General features: G+C 47.5%; 1 protein-coding gene across 5 annotated transcripts in view; it reads right to left on the bottom strand.

The window, feature by feature from the left end:
* The window catches only part of cacna1c (calcium channel, voltage-dependent, L type, alpha 1C subunit), a 107,151-nt gene that overhangs the window by 55,824 nt on the left and 29,348 nt on the right, over positions 1 to 21,979 (bottom strand). For 3 of the 5 annotated variants that reach the window (XM_061806777.1, XM_061806778.1, XM_061806779.1), the window contains exons 1-2: positions 15,230 to 15,582; positions 11,466 to 11,571 (exon numbers count right to left, since the gene is read on the bottom strand). In XM_061806777.1, coding sequence (XP_061662761.1) covers positions 11,466 to 11,571; positions 15,230 to 15,447 — 324 coding nt within the window. In that variant the 5' untranslated portion in view covers positions 15,448 to 15,582. Of the gene's footprint in view, positions 1 to 11,465; positions 11,572 to 15,229; positions 15,657 to 21,979 lie in introns of those variants that run through there. The other 2 variants (XM_061806780.1, XM_061806781.1) reach the window with 1 other exon arrangement.

Here is a 21,979-nt window from a genome sequence, read left to right as displayed (position 1 = left end):
TTATAAAAAAAAAAAAAAAGTCACAATCCGCCGTGTCATGATTGGGATGCTCAGCGGCCGCGAATTTCGGGATTACGCGAGGGGGGGGGGGGGCAACGCGCGCCTCGGGGGCCCTGATTGCCTCTCTGGAATTTCTTCCGGAAGGCTTCAAACGGAGCGGATTTCCAAAATGGAGGCAGGCGGCCGACGATGACGCAGCCAAAGACTCCCGTTTTCCCTCCCCGATTACACGAATATTTGATGGCACGGTCCGATAACGCGGAGGTGCCGCCAGGAAACGAAAGGCTGACAGAGCAGATTGGCCCGCTCGTGACGTAACCTCATCCGCACGTGGGCGAGCGGGCGTCATAATCTTCAATCAAGTCCCGTTTAATGAAACGAATGAATGTAGACGCAGGAAAACCGATTGGCGTAGGGCAAAAAAAAAAAAAAGAAAAAAATCACTTATCAGTCCGTTCGACGACAGATTGAGTTGTGTCATCATTTTACAAGGTTGTGCACTGCAGCATGTCGACTTGACGCCGGCGTGCCGCGACTCTCACAAAGCTTTTCATTTGGGGGTTTAATGGAGTTGAAATGATTTGGATTGGAAAAAGATTTTTCCGAGCGCAGAGACTTTACTCGACTCACGATGCCGCCCATTGTCGCTACAGCGGCGGCACAAACATCCGAATTCGCGCGAGCTTATCGGGTTGTTCTTTTGATCGCGACGACAAAAACGTTTGACTTCCACTTTGGTCCGGACAAAAGATTAATACAAATTTTAACAGTTAAGAACTAGCAAAGGAAGGAAACATTAGAAAGATAAATGCAAACCAGATATTGATGAAAGGAGGAACCTCCTGTATCAACACTACGCCAAAGTATACGAGTTTCTTTGAGCATGTCACTCACAGCAGATTAGATCAAAATTGAATTCATTGTGCTTGCCTAAACAACTTACAGGAAGCATTTATTTGACAAACTATTCAAATAATTCAGGCTGACATTAAGACAGTGGCGAGCCTGGCTTGACCCTCAGTTGGGCTCTCCCCCATTAGTTGTTCCAGTAACTGACTTTAGTTTCAGTAAGCCTAAAAACACGAACACCAACATTTTGCCACTCGGACTTTGATTTGTCAATTCATTTGAACAGAAAAAGAGGTGGAACAGTTGGCGGAAGGTGTCTGGTGTTCTCTGTGACACAAGAGTCTCCGCTAGGGTTAGACGAGGCTGGCCATGAAGTACGGATTAGAGACGGTGGCGCTGAAGAGACAACAGGAAGCAGAACAAATGAAGATGCTGAGGTTCTCGCTTGGTGTGAGCAGGTTGGATAGGATTAGAAATGAGCTCAGTAGAAGGACAGCCAAAGTTGGATGTTTTGGAGACAAGGTCCGAGAGAGCAGACTTGGATGGTTTGGACACGTCCAGAGGTGAGAGAGTGTGTACGTTGGTCGAAGGGTGCTGAGGATGGAGCTGCCAGGCAAACGATCGAGAGGAAGACCAAAGAAAAGCTTGATTGGATGTTATTAGGGAGGACATGAAGACTGTGAGTGTTAGAGAGGAAGATGCACGAGATAGGCTTAGATGGAAAAAGATGACACGCCGTGGCGACCCCTCACGGGACAAGCCGAAAGGAAAAGAGGAAGAGTTGAACTGAAAAAGTTAGAGGAAAAACCTGGTTAGCTTGCGTTTACTACCAACGAACTAACCTTACCTCTTCTCCCAGACACAGATCTTTCTTGCCATCAAACGCTCGTCGTCGATGAGCAAAGTCCTTGCAGGGGTGTAAGAATGGCTCCACAAGGGGGCGCAAACTCATTATTATTTACACGACAATGAGAAAACGTGCGGCCCCACATATTGCGCATAACATAAACCGCCAGTGGGCATATGTGAGCAAAAATACTATTTCATTGAAATACAAAAGGAGGCTTGGTTGTCACATATTGCAGCAAGACTGACACAAGACTGAAAATGTCGAGTGTTTTACACACAAAATCAAAGACGCCGTCTGTCACTTGTAAGTCTAATTTTATCCTTCCGATCTCACTAATTCTTCCTCTGCGTCCTCTCTCTCTCTCTCTCTCTCTCTCTCTCTCTCTCTCAGTTGCTACCTGGCAACAAGCTGGTTGCCCTGGCGACCGAGTTTAACAGCTTCACATTCACTGCCACGGGCGGCGCGCTGGCCGTGTGTGTTGGGAGGGCGTGCTTGTAATTGAGCATTCGCATGCAGGGATGCACACTTTTTAAATTCCGTGTTAAAAGTCGCACTTGAGGTCGGGATAAAGGCCTGCGGCTTGGTTTCAAAGTGCAGACCAGGCTTTTAACTGGCACTTGATGAAAGGAAAGGAAAAGAAAGATGATGTACTTGGGGGTTTTCGTGCCTCGACAGTCAGAAATAAGAGCTTAATTGAAATCCCTCGAGAGGTCATATTTTCTCAGGACTAATTGCTGTACTCTAAGGGATCCGTTTTCACCTTTTCCAGGAATAGGAGGGTCGGGGGTCACGGCCACTGGCGTTCCGTCTTTACTCCTCCGATGCACACACGAGCTCGGCGCACGTCTCAACCTCCGGCCGGAACGCGTGCTTGAGCGGTGCGCCACGCCGCGTATAAGTGGTTAGTCAGCGCATAAAAGAGCCAAGATAACTGATCTCCCGCAGAGAGTTTCACGCTCCAGTTCTGGAGTGGTGACAGAAGACGGCGTTTGGTTACTTTGTGTCCGCCGAGCGAGAGCGAGCCAGAGAGATGTTTATCACGCGCGGCACCGTTGACCATGTTTGGACAAAAAAAAAAAAAAGCTGAGCGAGGACGGCGGAGGCGGCATCCTCGGCGTTGACTTGACATTTTAATGGCGGGGAGGACGGGAAGACAGCGGCACAACATCTAATATCCAGGCGAAATTTTTGTACCCGGTCCAAATACTTGTGTCTTACAAAGACGGCAACGAGATGCTTTTGGCATCGGTGAGCTGCTTGGCTCCCTGCGGTTATTTGGGATGTAGAACTAAATAGATTGCGCTAATATTACATGCTGATGTTAGATGCTAGCTAGCTAACACGCATTTAGCAATTTGGTCACGTGCCGGTTTGAGTTCCCTCGCTAAACCACCGTCCATCTCGTGCACTAACTCCCATAAGAAGTCATAAATGAAGTTTGACGCTCGTGAAATATACAATAAACTTTTCACTAAATCCTAACACTGCCACGTGATGGCGTCTAGAAAACCACAATCTTCGACAGACTTAACATCCTCAAATGAGCTTCCAAAAATGTCCGAGTCCTCTCACAACTAATGAGTAATTCTCAAAGACCTTCGTGCTCATGCTAATGGGCATATTCTGTCAGAATTGTTGGTGACGTAAGGGCTGAGGTTGGCGTTGGGGGGGGGGGGGGGGTTGGGTGGGCGCCAAGTGGTCTCATCTTGGACCGCAGCCTCCTTCACTGGTCCTCATGTCACATTTAGGCTAATTGAAGAGGAATTAGCTCAACGAGTCTTAACGAGATGCTAGCTACGCACCGGAGGGCTCTCCCCCCTTCATTGGTAATGAGCTGACACTTCTCCAAGCACTGGGTAAAAAAAAAAAAAAGCACTTCTGACTGAATAAGTTTTTGTTTTTGGTTATTGATATTGTACTTGGCAGCACGGCTGTTCAACTCCCCGCCGTGTACGTGTCGCACGCGCGCATCTCGTCCGTCGCGTCCTCCGGGCTACGCTATTATCGCTCGATCCCGGAATCTGTCCGGGCCGCCGTCCAAACGGCGCTTCTCTGCGCGGTCTCTGACGCCGCCGCCACGATGTCTGTTCAATGAGTCTGATAGCGACGTTAAAGCCCTCCGGTGGGAAACCCACCCGGTTAATTGAAAGCAGCCCACTTGAGTGAGGTTCTACTCCTGTCGATGGCGCGTTTAGCGCCAACATTTATCCACTCGGCTCAGTTGAAACCATGTGCAGATGGACACGGTGGTTCCGGTAGGAGTTTGGTGGGGGTTGGGGATTCTGTGTGGGGCGGAAATAGTCATCTTTTCTGCGCTCATGATTGACATGTAGACTGACAAACAGTCGCAGAAATGACAGCGAGCCGGGCAGAAATGCAAGCCACGACACTGCAGAAGAAGACATGCCGACTGACTGAAATTCTCTGCTCGGGATACATTTTAACACTTCACTATTGATGCTTTTGATACGAATTAAGCAGGAAATTTTACAAAATAGTCAAGACCAACGTGGACACGACTAAAATTCGGGGATTGTGATGAGTGAACCCGAAAGTGTGATTTTTCTTACACTGGATTTTAGGGATAATGCCGGAAAAAACTCATTCCTGCAACATTATCTCAACTGATTATTTGTATTTATTCAAGTGAGCCAAACTGATGAGCCCCAGTCTTCACTTTGCAATGACACGACCCCCCCCCAACTGTAATAAGCCATTTACACACACACACTCACATGCACCCGTCAGGTAGTTCCTCGGACATCACATGTACAGGAGCGTCCGAGTACTCAGTTGTGTGTGACGGCTTGCCGCTTGCCTGCCTGCCTCTCTCTCGGATGTGCATTGACTTGTGTTTTTACTTATTGTGTGTTTGTGTGTTGCTCCATCAGGTTCCATTTACTGTCAGCCCCCCTTGACACATCTCCTGTCAGGCCGGGGGTCATAAATACTTTCCCCAAAAGACGGGACTTTACTTCATAGTCCGACTTACTTTCTGCCTCGTCACACACGCGCAAACACACACACACTCCAACACACACCTTGCACATTTTCTGTCAAGCTTGACGCAAACCTGTACAGCAATTTTTTTTTTTTTTTTTTTTTTTTTTACGGATGCGATAGACACAGTTACCTAGAAATAAAAGAGTTAAAGTGAAACAAATGGTTGTAGATGAGTCATAAGTCAACTCGAAGCCCACGGTGCATTTTCATTGCCAGCAATCTTTTTTGGCATGTAGGTGTTTTTATTTTTCCAGTTCATTTTGCCTGCACTGTACGGACACGGCGTTTGCAAAAAAAAAAAAAAGAACCCCAAAAAAACAGATGCATTTCCCCTTCTTTAAATGAATAACCGCTTTTGAAATCCCTTTTTTTTTTTTTTTTCTGCCGCAGATGTTTCCCCGACGCTCTCGAGCTGGATCGGCTTGTGGAATTTACAGCCGCGCGCGAGCGTTTAGCCCCTCGTTGTCAGCGGCCGTCGTCCCTCCGCTCGACTCGAAATCAAACCCGAAACTATCAATAATATCCGTCTCGTCTGTTGTAACAACCAACAGCACAACAAGTCTCGGGCATTGTGTATATTCTGCTCCGGTTTGATGTCCCCCACACTGTCGAGCAGCTCTTTTTGACCGGCATTATGTCGCCGCGAAAATGGTGATGCCACGTGCACAAGCTCTATAGCAGCGTCTTCAGGTCAGTGCACTCGTTGGGTTCGAGTTGACCTGGTCACTTATGGGCGGCATATTTTCCCACCCCAAACACGCTCGATTTTCAGATTAACCGATGCACTCTCCCGCCTGCAATTGCTTCCCATAAATTATTAAGTTATTCTGAGTGAGGGGAGTGCGTGAACAGGAAGTTCAGCCTGCGAAAATATGGCCGCCGGCTCCTGCGTGCCTCCTTCGGTGGGGATTTTGGGGCGGGCGCTACTCCGTGCCCGCGTGGGACAGGGTGACGCATCATGCAGCACTCGTTTAAATATTTTAGCAGGAAACATTAGTGACGCCCCCCCCCCCACCCCCAACCCCGCTCTTTCATCATCTTGCGCCGTCCGCCTCTGCCGCTACTAGTTCCGCCTTGTCAGAGCACAGTGACTTTAATTACTGGAGCGACACGCGAGAAACTTGCGTGAACATTTCTGAAATTCCGGCCAGCTGCCAGGTTTCAAAATATAAGTTGCATCGTTTTCACAGATGCGAAAGTGGAACCCGGCGGTGTTCTCATCTCGCTTCCGCTATCGGATTTGTAATTATTCAGCACGATGGCACGCGCCGTTCCCGGCGTGTCGGAGCCTCTTGTAGGCCTGATAAATCAAACTACGGGTTTGCAGGCAGGGGAAAAAACAAATTTAGTAACGGGTTTAGCGAGGACTATTTTAGCTCATGAGCCTCTTATTCCCTCACGTCCATTATTATTATTATTATTATCATTATTGTTGTTGACTCTGGGTCGATATGTACAGAAGTGATAGAAGCTACAACATTAGGTACAACAGCACAATCAAATGAGAGCAACGGAGCTGCAACAAAGATGGGCCTAGCATGTATCTCAAATCTTCTTTCCTCATAAAAATCCATGGAAATGCCAAGTCACCCCCCCCCCATCCCGGGAAAAAAAAAAAACCTGTATTTCAAGAAGGAAAAATAGCATTTGATAATAGTGTAGCTCAGGGGTCACCAACGCGGTGCCCGCGGGCGAATGGTAGCCCGCGAGGATCATATAAGGCGCCCGCGAGGTATGTTCTAAAAATACCATAGGCCACAAATTGTTACTATTATTTGTGCGTTAAATTCTGAATCTGACTTGCTTGCGTGAATTCAAATTTTAAAATACCTGTAATGACATTTACTACAATAAATTAAAACAAAAATATTTTATGTACGTGTAATGAACTGAGTCTGAAATTTGGCACAAACAGGTCACGTAGCCCTTCATACGATCGGTGCTCACGAAGTAGCCCACAGCCTCAAAAAGGTTGCTGAGCCCTGGTGTAGCATACCGTATTTTTCACCCTATTAGGCACACCTAAAAGTCTTTAATTTTCTCAAAAGATGACTCTGCGCCTTATAATCCAGTGCACCTTATATATGGATCAATATTGAGCCTTTAGTGCAGCTCCATCTCATGGATGCATAACATAACCCCAGCCTCTACTGTAACCTCTATTCTATGCGCCTTATAATCCAGTGCGCCTTATATATGATTTTTTTTTTTTTTTTTTGAAATAGGCTACTCATTGAACGTGCGCCTTATAGTGCGGAAAATACAGTACAGAAATGACAATGGCCGTAGAGTTGCTCATTCAGGTGTGCCCGCCTTGGTCTCGTGGGGCAGGAGAGGGCACATCCTAACTCCTCCAACTCCACAGCACTGCACTAATATTAGTCATTCTTTGCAGAAGATATTGAATATATTTGACAGTGAGTACAGCCATCGTGTCTTTCTACTCGCGCTGCTGCACAGTTTGTGTTCAACCCATTGCCGGAAGAGTTTGTCGCTGCCCTCCGCCGACTTTGTCGCAAGTAACTTGCTGGCAAGTCGGAGGCCGACGGAGTTGTGTCACATCCCATTTTGCAGCTCGCAGCTGGTTTGGTGAAGTGCGCCCTGACCCGCAAGTTTTCCTAGACATGCAAATGAGGGCCTTCCTGCGCCGAAGCCACAGAGCGGAAAAACTACAAGCTCCACTTTTGGGTATTGTCCTCATCAAGCTGTCTCCAACACTCCACCGCGATACAGAGGATTTCCTGTTTGCGCATCATATCTTGACCCACCTCTCACCCATTTCTTGAAATACTGGCGTACAGCCCCATGTCATCGAAATTGTCGCCTTGGCAACGGGGATTGCGGGCCCGTTTTCCCCGCACGCGTTGCCCGGCCGCCAAGACGCTGATGGCTTCAAGATGCAAAGGAGCGAGGACGAAAAAAAAGCGGCGAAAAATGACAACGCTCCGGGGAGGCGGGAAAAAAAAAAACAAAAGGCAGGATCATTCTCAAATGAGGGACATTAAAATTCACTTCTGCGAGGAGATCACGGGAATCGAGCCGGAACACAGTTCCATGCTTTTATTATCCTTGCCCCTCAGTCACTAAATACGGGAACCCCTCGTGACTCAGGAGTTCCAGCACTTTTTACATTCGATCATAAATCGACAACATGACCTCGAGCCGCGCGATTGGGATTGTTTACGCGCGCAAACAAACGTAAAAAGGCGGCAGCTTAGCGGCGCTTCAAACAAATAGTAATCCGTCAGTTGTAACACAAAAGTGTACTTTCGCCGCTTGAAGGATGGGGCGCTTTGCCTGCAGATTCTAAAAATATGAAATGATCTATTTTGTTTCGTCAAGTGGCTAATCCCGCTAAGCTTTGAACAACAGCCCAGAATGTGTGTGTGTGTGTCAACTCACACGCATTTCTAAATGGACTTATTGCTATTTCGTGTGCTTGAGCTATCAGTGAGTCATCCATGCAGCGTGACGCAGAATTGCTTAGCTCCGCCCACCCGCCCCCAAACCCCTTTGTCACCTCCAAAGGGCGTGGCGCCTTTGCACACGCGTGTGTGTTTTGCTAATGCATACAAATAAATACTTTGGCGGCAGTAAACGTTTTACGGCCTCATATTATATCACTCGATTAAAGTTTCCCATTTAACGAGCGACACGTTTGTTCGCCGATGCGTGAACTCCGACGCTATTTATCGCCGGGTACCGGTCGGGCCGTCGTTAACGTCCGTGCGCGCGCTGAAGTTTTAATTAAAACAATAATTGCCACCAATAAGAGCGAGCGGGGAGAGACTTTTTGCACATTTGCGTCTCCTCTGTCTCTGCAAAGCGAGGACGTGCCAGGCGCATCGCTTTGGTTACCATATCCATGACAACCTTCCCTCTCCTCTCGCTGCTATTATTGGCCGCGTCGTCAAGGAGACGGGCCGGCTCATTATGGGATGCGTGACGGAAATAGAAAGCCGGCACTGGAAGCGATACGACGGATCTGCGGGATTGCGTAAGTTATGTAAACTCGCTGCGTGCGCGTTCAACTTTTCTGAACAGGTACTGTACGTACACTATAATAACTTCACAGTACAACATAATGCAATTGAGCAGCAGTAATGAAAACGTGATTTTTTTTTCTCCCCTCCCAGTATCGTAGTGCATATAATTTGAATCCACGCATCATATTACACGTATACATTATGACTCCACTCAGAGGTGGGAAAATACACATGGAAAGAATTGAAACGGTCGCAGAAGCCAACGACTGCCTCGCGCGGTCAAAGCTCCCAAATGGGACGAGAGGGCGTCAAACCAACACGATTAATGTACGTGTGCATTGTAACGAGGGGCAGGCAGACAACAGCTGTCCGACTTGAGCCGAATTTACTTTTCCACTGACTCACGCCGTCTGTCCGCTCCTTACGTCAATAATCATCATTCATTTATGCTAAAAGTGTCAAAAAAAAAAAAAAACAGATATGCCCCTGCGGCCGCAAACGCGATTGCCAACAGCCGAAAAACTCAAAGCTGGACGGAAAAGCTGATGACGAATTCACGGCGTGGCCTCGTCGCGCTTCCAATCAGATGGCTATGATGTCAGCCCCTATGCGGTTCACAGGGGACAGGCGGCGTTTGCGTAGTATCTGGCAATTCCATCGTATGCTGAACGTTGCAGATCATCAAACCCCCCCCCCCCCCAGAGCGTTTCGCGGCGCTATTGCCGCACATTTTTGTACCTCGATGGCAACCCTTTTCCTTTCCGGTCCAACACCAATTATTATTTTTGGGGCGGGCTGTGTGAAATTATCTCAATGAGAGAAATGATAACTCCAAGCGGAATTCATGCAGTTAGTGTACTGTATGTGTGTATTACTGCATGTGACTGACTAACTGAGCACGTATCCCGGAGGAAGAAAAAAGTAGCCCCATGTAGCCAAGGAGGACTTAGACCAGATCTCAGTCGTTAAGTTCCTCTCCGCTGTGTTACTGTTAATGATATACATTACCGCTTCTTCTTCTTTGCCTTTCGGCTTGTCCCTTTAGGGGTCGCCACAGCATGTCATCTTTTTCCATCTAAGCCTATCTCGTGCATCTTCCTCTCGAAGCCCGACTGTCCTCATGTCCTCCCTCACAACATCCGTCCACCTTTTTTGTTGGTCTTCCTCTCTCTCACTCTTTTGCCCGGCAGCTCCATCCTCAGCACCCTTCGACCAATATGCTCACTCTCTCCTCTCGCCTCTGGACACGTCCAAACCATCCAAGTCTGCTCTCTCTCACCTCGTCTCCAAAACATCCAACTTTGGCTGCCCCTCTAATGAGCTCATTTCTAATCCTATCCAACCTGTTCACTCCGAGCGAGAACCTCAGAATCTTCATTTTTGCTACCTAAAGTTCTGCTTCCTGTTGTTTCTTCAGTGGCACCGTCTCTAATCCGTACATCATGGCCGGCCTCACCACTGTTTTGTAAACTTTGCCCTTCATCCTAGCGGAGACTCTTCTGTCACATAACACACCAGACACCTTCCGCCAGCTGTTCCACCCTACTTGGACCCGTTTCTTCACTTTCTTACCACACTCTGGATGCCGTACTTACCAACCACTTCTTCAGCGCCCCCGTTTCCTTCACCAACATGTCCATGACAAACTGCACCGATCACAACTCTCTCTCTGTCTGGGATGCTCGGAACTACTTCATCTCGTCTCCTTCAACTCTAACTTACATCCAACCCGTGGGTCATAGCCACTAATCACATTGCAAATAACACCCTCAATTTTAAATTTCAGCCTCATCACTTGATCTGATCCTCTTTTCACCTCCAAGACATTCTGAGCCCCTACTCCATTTTTCTTCCCATGTACTCTATGGAAAAATGATTTAAATCCTGCTCCTAAACTTCTAGCCTTACAACCTTTCCACCTGCTCTCTTCCGTCACATAGAACACCAGACACCTTCCCCCAACTGTTCCACCCGCCTGGACCAGTTTCTTCACTTCTTTACCACACATATACAAAAAAGTATCAATATTTTGATTCGGCAATGGATTATAAGTGCAAACAGCTCCGGCATCTGCGGTACCGACATTTCATTATCGATCCCCGCATCGCCAACTTTTACAAATAGACTGCTCTGCCCGACAAGATGGCCTCGAAGAGTTCTACGTCGTAACCGTCAGACAATGAAGTGATTTCAAGAAAATGGTTTGTTTTCCTAGGGCGGAAAATGTCTCACGTCCACCGCGACAACAGCGTTCTTCGACAGAATGGAAGGACGACAGTGTGACAGATGTTACGCGGCCTCGCAGGGATTAGCAGCACACACACACACAAGCTGTGACGCACAAATGCAAACACACGCATACACACACGCACACACGCTCCAGTCAAGCGGTGGCCAGCAGTCAAGTTTTGTTATACAAGATACTTTCAGGACGTCATCAGAGTAAACGACCGTCTGACGAGCGCAGAAGCCATTCTCAGTCCAAACGAGCCAAAAAGGAGGTCGGGACGTCTTCCGATGAGTGAATCTTTCACTTTGATTGCGGGATTTCCGTTTTAAAACACAATCATAAAGCCTCGGTTTCCGCCGCCTAATGATGAGCGTTCATTCAGAAGACAGCCGCTTAATTTCTGTCCCAATTCATTCGCACGCGCTCGCAACAACACAACTTCCCGCGTTTAACGGCAAACACAACAAAATGATGCCTATTCACCGCAAACGTGTCGCGTTCACATTTCTCCGACAAACATTCCGACGCGACCGGGAGCGCTACTCACCAAATTGGAGTTGGTGGCGTTGGAGTCGTCTTCGGGGAAGGGGATGTAGACGGCTAAGGCCACACAGTTAGCGAAAATGGTCATCAGGATGATGATCTCGAAGGGTCTGAGAGGAGGAGGAGGATGCGGATTAAGGAACACACGCCGACGCAGTGCAACGCGGCGGCCTCGGCGGCCGCATTCGTCTTACTTAGATCGCCATCGATCCCGGGGCGGACTCGCTCTTAAGCGCCGGCGTCCCCCCGTTTTCTAACGGGTGGGATTTGTCACTGTGATCAATGCTTGAATCTGAACTGTGAAAACATCATTTTGGGCTCACAAGGAAGGACATTAAAGCCGCTAACAATAAGATGGATGGAGACCGCCGGGGGGGGGGGTGTGTGTGTGAGCCCACATGCCCAAATATGGGCGCCGCCGTCGCATGGAAGACAGGATGCGGCTGAACCAAACAGGGAAAGACACTTTTTTTTGGGGGGGGGGGAGAAGGTCCTTGAGAGGGGCGTGACCTCAGTATTTTTGGCCGGGCGAGCGAGCGAGAGCACGTGAAGGAGAGACGGAGGCCTGCTTTTCATCAGCGCAATTTCTCCCTCCACCACCGCTCCGATTTATCGGAGGCAAAGTTGTGCGGTTCTTTTAAGCACACAACGTGCAGTCGTCCGTCTTTGGCGTTTTGTTTGTTTAGCGGTGAACTTCAAAAATGGGTGTGAAAATAAAGCGAGTTGAAGCCGGTTGGGTCGCGATCTGTCATACGGATGCTTGTTGCGAGTTGAAGTGGATAAAAAAAAAAAAAAAAAACATGTACATGTGTGTACTGTGTGTAGTAAGTATATGCTCTGAGGGTAAAAAATGAAGAAATATGAGCCACTGAATGCCCACAGATACTTTTTGGTGTGCATAAAAAAAAAATGGTTTTGTTGGTTTTGTGAGCTCAGTGACGGCTCACCTTGCGGCTACTGTATCCACGAAAACTCAACTAACGGTTTTCGCCCCAAAAGTGGACGGGCCGAGGACAGAATTAATAGTAAATTGTTGAATGAAGCGAGAGGGCGGCCCATTTTCGAGAGTTTTCGTAGTGGCTTGCCGACAGAGACGGATATGTCTCCACCAGAGTTCTGTTTATGTTTGGATTAAGGCTTGACCTTAAGTCACAAGCGAGTAAAATGCATCAAACTTCATCACTGGCCCTTGCGGCGGGGCCTCATTAGAACACGGCCCAGACGCTAACTGGCCGTCTCGCTCCTGGAACCTGACCTGTAAATGTTTTTGGGGGGAGGCGTGAGGTCAGCTTCTATCAACACAATCATTTTTTCGCTACTGAAATGTTTTGGGTGGAGGGTAAAGAAAAATATGCAGGAGAAAAATCTTTTTTTTTTTTTTTTTTTTTCTTAAATAAAAATTGAATAGATTTATCAGCTGAACTGCGGCTGAAATCGCAAACCAGGAAAATAGCAGCGCCCGTCGAGCGTCGAGGCTTTCTGCTAATCTGTACTGACTCAGCTACTGCACTGTACATTTGGGGATTTAACATCAATTTTAGGGTGATAACCAGATTGCATACTGCAATTGTGTGTCATATTCAGCTCACGACGCTCACAACAGCGCTATGAAACTATTTCAGCACAACGCTGCAGCGTACACCCACGGGACACTTCGTTAGGTAGAACTGCAGGCGCTGCATGCTGCATGACTGTACAGCAGTACTTCGGTTTTTGGATTTCATACGATTCAGTTCTGTAGTCAAACTTGACAAAAATGCATAAAATTCTTCATGAGCGGCTGCTAAATAAGCCCCCATGAGACCAGGGAAACTCTTTTATTGCATGCTTTTACTTTGAAGGCCGGGGCATTGACCATGTGTTACGCCAACGTTGGCCTATCTTGCCTGATTTTTGCCGAGCAGACCCACGGGGTTGTTGTTGCCTTGAGTTGTTAGTTAAAGCGCACATTGGGGAGTTTGCCTTGTCGACTGTTGAACCCTCGTATACACAAGAGTTCTGAGTGTTCACCTTTTTTTTTAAGATGGATTTTTGGAGATTTGTAAATGTTCATTAGTCATAGTTTGGGATGTCTGGAACGGATTAATTGAATTTGCATAACTTCCTATGGGAGGAAATACTGTGGTTTTTGTACCGTTTATTACAGTCGAGAGTTTTGAGAATCCTTTCTCCTTCACGGAACTAAACTGCAGTTGTAATTAATTTTGAGGCCGGTGAGTGTCTGTCATTTACCTGTAAGTACCGTCGAGTTCTACGTTTGGATTTTGTCACGCGAGAACGTGTGCATCCGCGCGCGAGCTCGGACAAGCCTCATCGACCCGCCGAGAGGGGCGCCGGTTGTCAGGGTAACAGCAGGATGCGGCGAGGGAGACGTGCGAATGGGCCGTCTCTCGAGGCCCGGCTTTTGAAGGGCGTCCAATTCAAATTGACCTCCAAATTGAGTGTAATTTGGAGATTTATTGCTTCTCGCATCCTATTTGTTCAACTCCTTCTCCTTCCGAGTTGTTTGCATGATTAATGCCGGGAATTGTGGGTAATCATCTGCGAGCTCATCACCGCCTGCTGTTTGCTGCAATTTACTATAACTGCTAAGATATGGGGAATAAAAATAAATGACAAAAATAATCGGGGAAATTAGCCACGTCAATCACGAGAGGCCGCCCTTTTCCCAAAACGGGATGGCAAAAAAAAAAAAAATGAAAAAAAAAAAAAATCGCACTCATTTAAATAGACGATAACCTTGGGGGGAACGGATGCGCTCTGGACTTGGTTCCGCCGCCCTTGCTTCTCTTTGTCATCCCTCAAGTTTACCTTTCCCAGCTCCCTCGCAACAATCGGACCCGCTCGGATGCGACGCTAATCCGGGAGGGAAAACGAAGCAAACGACGGAGCTCTAAAAGAAAAGCGGGAGGTGAAGAAAGGCGAGCGCACAGACAGAGGGATAGTAAATTGAGGGGGTGCAGGATGGATGGATGGAGCGTAGGAGGAGGGACCCTGGGGAGAAAGGATGAATGCTGCCAGAACCAGAAGGGAGAGAAGTGTGACGGAGAAACGGGAGGAATGAAGCGGCTTTTTAATCCGCATGCGAGTAAACAAAAAAAAAAAAAGAAAAAAGAAAAAAAAAAAAAAAGAGGCCGGCAGGATGAAAGGGAGAGGAAGCAGAAAGGAGGAAGAGGAGGGCTCACGTGTTTTCAAAGCCAGAGGGCGCACGGATTGATTAAGCCGGCGAGTTGATGGCGTGGAGGAGGAGGAGACGCTCCAGAGTCACTCTTCCGTATACTTCAAGTCTTTTCCTACTGTCACTGCATTTAATTATTATTATTACATTTTTTTTTTTTTTTTTAAACAATCATGTACTACATCCGCCAAGGTGTCTTTTCGCTTGTTTGCGTCCGAGCGGGATTACATTCAAACTAATCAACCAATTTAGATGCAGAGAGACAATGCGTTACATTGCGGGGACGACTCCAAATATAGTTTGTTGTGAAGGATTCATTCCAAGATTACAAAAGGCAATTTGTATTAGTCAAAAACAATCCAAAAAATAATAATTAGATTTGGGTGAAAATCTGGTTGGGAATTTAGGTTTAATCAAGAGCTTCAGTCTGGTCCATAACTGCAGGAAACGAACTTAGTAGATTCATCGCTAAAGGACGGAATTGTCTGTAATATTTAGCTGAGTAGAAGAGGAGATGCCCAAAAGATGAATTTTAAACAACGACGTCGGGCAGTAAACTCCACATCCGAAATGGCATCACCGAAGGATACTTCCACTCCACGATGCTGATGCAGGCCCGGCGAATGGGGTTCTTGAGCGTGAGGCAGAGCAGCGCTCGAGGGGGCCGCGTGGCCGTGGTGGCCGTCTGCTTCTTGGGCTTGGAGCTGTAGTGCTGCCTCTTGCGCTGCGTGGAGCTGGCCGTGGAGATGGGGCCGCCCCCTCCCGCCGCCAGCCCCGCCGCGCCGCCCGAGGCCGCGTTGCCCATCATCTTGGCCTGGCGGGCGGCGTCGATGGCGGCCTGCCAGCTCAGGGCGGCGCCCGGCGTGGCGATGTGCTCCGGGGCCAGGCCCACCACTCCCACCACGCCGTGGTTGACTCCGCCCCCGCTTCCATCGCGGTCGCCGACGCCCGGGTGCTCGTTGGTCAGGCCGGGGGCAGGGGGCCGAGGAAGAGGGTGAGGGGGAGAGTAGTCGGAGCCTGGAACGCAGAAACGGGGGAGAAAATGTTACAAGACGATCCTGACTGCATCTTGACGTGTACAAAGTTTCACATTGCTGATTTTTCACATACGTTGACCCGAAAAAGACAGTTAAACATTTTTCTTGTGCAGTGATGCCTCGGTTCTCGACTACAATCCCTTCCAGAAAACGGCTCGAGAAGTGATTTGTTCGAAAACCGAATCGATGTTTCCCGTTACAATGAATGGAAAAAGAAATAATCCATTCCAAGCCTAGAAATTTGACTTTTTAAAATCATTCTTTTTAGCTTTACCTGACCATAAACTGCATCGTAGAAATACATGAATAGTTTAAATATTTTATATAATCAAATAATTTAAGAAATACATTTATTATTTGCTTAAAATGTACGCTGTAGTGGTATAGTACGCTAGGCTGGGAGTGCATTGCCGTATCTGGAGCCACTCGGCCCCCTAGCCTTGTAAACTTTTTTTTTTTATTAAAAAAAAGTGCAGAATAACTTTTAACAAGCAACTTGCCTTCTTTGGAGCCATGATTGGGGGTTAATACAGTACAGTACCAGGACACATCTATGTACAGAGGGTGCTTTGTACAGAATAACAAAATGTCATTTCCGGCTTTTTTTGGGGGGGGGGGCTTCGCTTTGACAACAACAAAACACGTCGTTGGTGGGTCAGCTGCTTGCGCCGCGCGCATTGTGTCATTTCCGGGTTTTTTCGGGGCAGTTCGAGTACCAATTTTCGTTCGAAAACAGGGACGTTCGAGAACCGAGGCTTTACTGTACTTTCAAGTTCAAATTTAGAGTTGCTGCGTAACCGAGAGCACGAAACTGAGTGCTGCCGTGCGCTCATCTTGTACGTGTTGCCGCGCCGTGCGTGTAAAGTAGCAGCTGCTTGTCGGGTTCTAATCGCGGCGACATCTGCACCCAACCCGTTCGCGACGGCAGCGGCGCTCCAACAAGTGCGGCGGATTGCGGAACGCTCGCCGCAGAGTACGAGACGGCATTACAATAATCTCGAGCAGATTACACTTGCGCAAAGCGACGCGGTGAATAAAAACGAGAGAGCGGATCCTTCGAGCCGCCTGCTTAGCCAGATTAAAGACGTATAATATCCTCCCCCCCCCCCCACTCTCCACCCACTCTGTGACACCCCAACGAGGATTGCACAAAAACGCTCATCCTGCAGCAGATTATGCACATGACTCACGTTTTTAAAAAAAAAAAAAAAATGTTTAACCTTTCCACGGAATATTCCGATTTAACGTCATCGTTTAAATGTTAAAACTCGATACGAAAATGCCACATTAGCAGCCGTTACAGTGTGGTAGTAGTGGATAAGAAATCGTATTCCAAAGTGGAAGTAAAGCCAACAGAGAGGGGGGAAAAAATAAAAACAGTCAGTGGAGCTGTTATCTTTTTAACGATAAAGACTGCAGACAGATGCTATCACTTCACCGCTGAGCACTTGCAAATGACACACGCGTACACACGCACACTCTCACAACATTACGTTGCTGTTTGTTCGCGGGATGGCGCAAAAGACGATTTCCACAAAACTTTGTCGACGGTCGCCAGGGACGGGCGCTTTAAATTCTGCTGGGAAACTTTTTTTTTCCCGCAGCGACAAGATGGGCCTTTTTTTTTTTAGCGATCCGTAACGACAACATTCAGGCATGACCGGCAGCCGGTCGGCCATTTAATGTCGAGCCAGAACGGCGTTCGAAACCGAAAACTCAAAGGCTCCGATCAGATGATCCCTCCTTAAATCGTTGACGTGTGTCCGCCTCCATCTGCTGACGGCGATGATGTCACTATCGGACCACTCACCGATGCCCGATCAAAACTTTACTTCCACCATATTCTTAAAGCCCAAGTGCCATCCCTATAAACATTCTAAAATAGATATTGTAACGAAAAAATATACATAACATTATTCACTTCAATGTCTATATGAAAAAATAAAAACGAGCGGAGATCGTGTCATCCATGCGCAAAGTTGCAGAAGTCTCATTCGACATCCAAGTGGTCGCCATATTGGCTGCATCTTCTGCCCGTGACATCACTCTGGACATTCGCCATTGAAAACGCGCCGAGGCCCCTACTATGGGAGACGAACACGCCCCTTCTGACACGGACGCTCTTTTCGAAAAAGAGAACATCTCACAACAAAGTGAAGTGACCGGGGAAACATTACCCTATCGTATTGATTCACATTTAGATGATATGCGGATCACGGCCAAACCACCTCCCCTGCTGAACCACAGGGCCAGCGGAGGCTGTCCTTCAGCGGCTGCTGCGCGGAAGCCTTCCGATGCGCACATCGACACATTTAGCACCCCTGGTTTACCGATTTTGCCACCCCCCCCCACTACCAACTGTTGTTTATTTTAGTAGCTGTCATTTGGAACCCACAAAGCTGTCGTCCTTTGCACCTGTGCAATCCATTTTTCACGACAAACCGGGTCTTTTGGAAAAGTGTGAAAAGCGAATCCATCCTCCAGAGTGTTCGAGCAACATCCAGCAATACGACATGCCGGGATTTTGGCTAACACGAAGGAACAACGAGCCACCTTCCACCAGGTAAAACTAGTATAAACAAACGAGACTGCTTGAGTGCGCTACTGGTCTGTACGTCACTTCCTGCTTCTTCTCGAAAACAAATCCCTCGAGAGGATTTTCATGGCGGGAGTTACAAAAAGCCACATACGTCAAAATCATGTTTTGTGCTGGGGGAAAAAAAACGGATGGGTCCATTCCGGCTGCTGTTTTTTCATTAATAACATGCTAAAAATCAATTTCATGACAGTGGATCTTTCATCTCCTTCACTCCTCTCCATCCCGTCCGTCACAGCCTCATTTCTTTTCTAATTTTCCGTGTTTTTTTTTTTTTTTTTTTTGTCGTCGTTGCCATTTCTCGACTTCTGTCTTGTGATTGACTGTCAGCACTGCCGAGGAAGCAGTCTGTTTCGAGCGCAAATAAAATATAACAACAATAATGATAAGCCTGAGGGGGCATAATGGAGTTCTCTCAGCCTTTTGGCGAGCAAAGTGTGATTGTCATTTCCTCAGTTCTTCGCATGACACGCCGTCATTATCGCTGTCACCGCCAACACTGCTTTTAAAGCCGATACTATTTTTATCCAATTCATGTGCCATCTCGCGCGGGCACAATGAAAAGCGCCTGTTCTCGATCCGCACCGCGTCGATTAATCTCCTTCGACGTCTGACGCGGACGACAAAACCCTCACATGGGCGGCGCCCGGCTGTTCGGATGCGATCGAGCACATTCGTATATTCAGACGCTTTCTTTGGAGTGTCAAAATTCTTTAAAAAAAGAAAATAAAGGGGTGCCTTGAGTTCCAGCCCACAACACACACACACACACACACACAAAAAAAAAAAATCATAATTACATTTCACATGGAATGTACCGTAATTTCCGGCCTATAAACTGCGACTTTTTTCCACACGCTTTCAACCCAGTGGATTTATGCGGTGATGCAGCTAATTTGTGCATGTTTTCTAACGGTCGCAAGGGAGCACTCAAGTGGAAAATGTAAGCGAGACCAGTGGAATATATGTGCCGAGGAAGTGACTTTTACCGACATGTTTTTCTTTTTTTTTTTAACCGGCCCTGTTAGCGGTGTGCTAGCGTGTTGATGCTGTGTTACTGCCGCATCTCAGTGACTTTTACCGATATATTTTTTTCGTTGTTCTTTTTTTAACCGGCCCTGTTAGCGCGGCGCTAGCATGTTTCTGCTGTGTTACTGTTGCATGTCAGTGATTTAGGTATGTTTTTCTTGTGTTAGTGCTGTGTAGTTGCCGTGGCTGTTTTTTCTTCTTTTTTTTTTTTTTTTTTTAAATCAGCCCTGTTCGTGCTACCATGTTGTTGCTATGTTAAACTAAACTAAGGGATTTAAACTTTGAAAACTCTGTGTACCATCTTTCTTTGTAAATATCTCGTGTTTCAATGTGGGCACTTTTACACACAAGCGGCTTATGTATGTTCCAAATGGTATTTCTTTTACTAATGTAGTGGGTGAGGCTAATAACCCGGTGCGCTCCGCAGGCTGGAAATTACGGTAAAGAAACAGTCTGATGTGTGCTACTTGGCCACCAGGGGCAGTATAATACAACCATAGAGACAAAAACGAAGAAGTTTCACACTGTGAACGACTCAGTAAGCCGCAGTCATATTAAGTTTTTTTTTTGCGGTGGATAAAGAATACATGCATGTAATTATTATTATTTTGTCTACATGTAGTTCGTGTACAAATATCAGTCCCTTGTGAGCATTGCTTTATGTGATTGTTTTAAATTGACTGTCAATCTTGTTTTGCTCAGTTTGACAGTAAACTTGAACTGGGAGTGGCAACGAACAAATTGAGGACTTTTTTTTGGAGCTTCGCGAGATCAGTGCCACCAAACCGTGCTAATATTGCACATTTTCAAGTCAAGCCAAAAGATATTCACGGTGCTTAAAACGTCGTTTGGCTGTGATGTATTGTGTCACACTGGAGCTGCCCGGCTATTTCCGAGGATTGCACATCCACGACCCGGGTGATAATCATAAATCTTGGTGGAGAGCCGGATTATGGGACAAGAAAGCAACTTTTGCAACCTTCCGATTCATTACAGTCCGCGTAAACACCGCTCAGAATGCTCTTGTGGACACATAAATCAATATATGCTCTGCGCCCCCATTTTCAGGACAAAAGAAGTCACCTGGGCTCTTTGGAATGTTCCCGCGTACACACACAATCACCCATTCAGTACACAACCGCAAACACGTGTGCAATTCAAACGAAATGTGCGTAAACTAGGTGAGCATTTGTTCCTCACGGACATCAAGTGGAGGCCTATTGTCAATTTCCCGCACGCACGCGCACAATCCCAATACCACGACTAAGGCGCTCGGACATACAGTGTGTACTAGTGCACAGTATAGAAGCCATTTACAAGCAGAAGGCAGGTGGAGGCGAAACAAAGCCGAGAAGAGAACCACAAAGAAGTCACGAGAAAGTCCAAACTGAAGGAAGGAGGAAGAAGGAAGAAGAGGAGGACGACACGACGCGGCCTCCCGCACACACGGGCGCCAGATATTAATAACTGCTTATTAATATTCATCTGCAGCGGCGGGATTGGGGGGGGGGGTGGGCAGAGTAACCCAGATAGCAGCCGTCTCGCTCGGCGTGCGCGTCAGGGCTGCTGGCCACCTGATTCCAATCGACGACGACGCAAAAAGTGACGATCGGGACCCGTGTCCCAATACCGAGAGCCGGAAAAGCAACTTCCTATTTTGTCTCTGGTTTGGTGCCGGTTCCTTGAATGTCAATTTCATTGCGTTCAATTCACTCGTGCACGTTAACTGACTTTTTACTTTGATGGCAAGACGTCACCCTACCGTTGCGAGCTGCTCACCATGCACACCACCACCCGCACACCACATTCCAGCAGTTTTCAGGTCGCCGTTGGCAAGGGTCCGTAAGACAACTGCTAAAACAGACTTGGAGTGGGAAATGTTTCAAATCCTGGATCTCGCACGCTAGCAAAGCGCCACGAGCCCGAGTTCCGTCCATTCTATCTTCCCGTCCACCCTTGCGCCACTCGCACGCCATTCCTCCTCCACAAAAGTAATTGCGCACATTCTCTCCACGTACAACGACCTCGTCAAGGTCGTCACCAAAGATGAGCGACGTGTGTGTCGCTTCCACGGTTAGTTAACAACTACCGGTGCAGATGACGGAGGGCCGGAAACCGAGCGTGGGGCTTTCCCGGCGCCCCGTTGCCAGCTCGTCCCCCGGCTTAAGCCAACGCGTTCGCTACGTCCCGGGGCGCGTCGGGTGTCGCCCGAGTTAGGCGACCTCATAACGTGCGCCGCCGCACACATTTACAATGCGACGGCGCCATTCGGACTTGAAATGACCCTGATCATCATAAAATGGTTTTGAAAAGGGCACTCTGGAGAACTGCGCTAAACCTTCACCTCCTCTGTGACGTCTGAATTGGAAGTTTTAGAAGCCGGTTTAGAATTGGGCTGCATTTGCGGGAAGTGAAGCGAAACCTCGGACATTCTTTTAGGCAGGCCTTCCTAATTTTAGTTCTATATGAAGTGGTGAGCGAGTCCGCAGTAACATTACTTCATGAGGATTTCTTTTTTTTTGGGGGGGTAATTGCATTAACGTTATTCAATGAATTGTTTCAACCCTGATATTTAAACATTTCAAGGGTTCCTCTCTGACTTATGTACTCAAAATGCCCAGAATTTTATAGCTAAGTAGTTTTAAGTGTAGTAGTTGCTTGCTTTCTTTTTTATTTGA

This window comes from Syngnathoides biaculeatus, chromosome 20 (assembly GCF_019802595.1).
Source record: "Syngnathoides biaculeatus isolate LvHL_M chromosome 20, ASM1980259v1, whole genome shotgun sequence".
In the NCBI taxonomy this organism is placed as follows: domain Eukaryota; kingdom Metazoa; phylum Chordata; class Actinopteri; order Syngnathiformes; family Syngnathidae; genus Syngnathoides; species Syngnathoides biaculeatus.
This window is presented reverse-complemented; position numbering and strand designations above follow the sequence as displayed.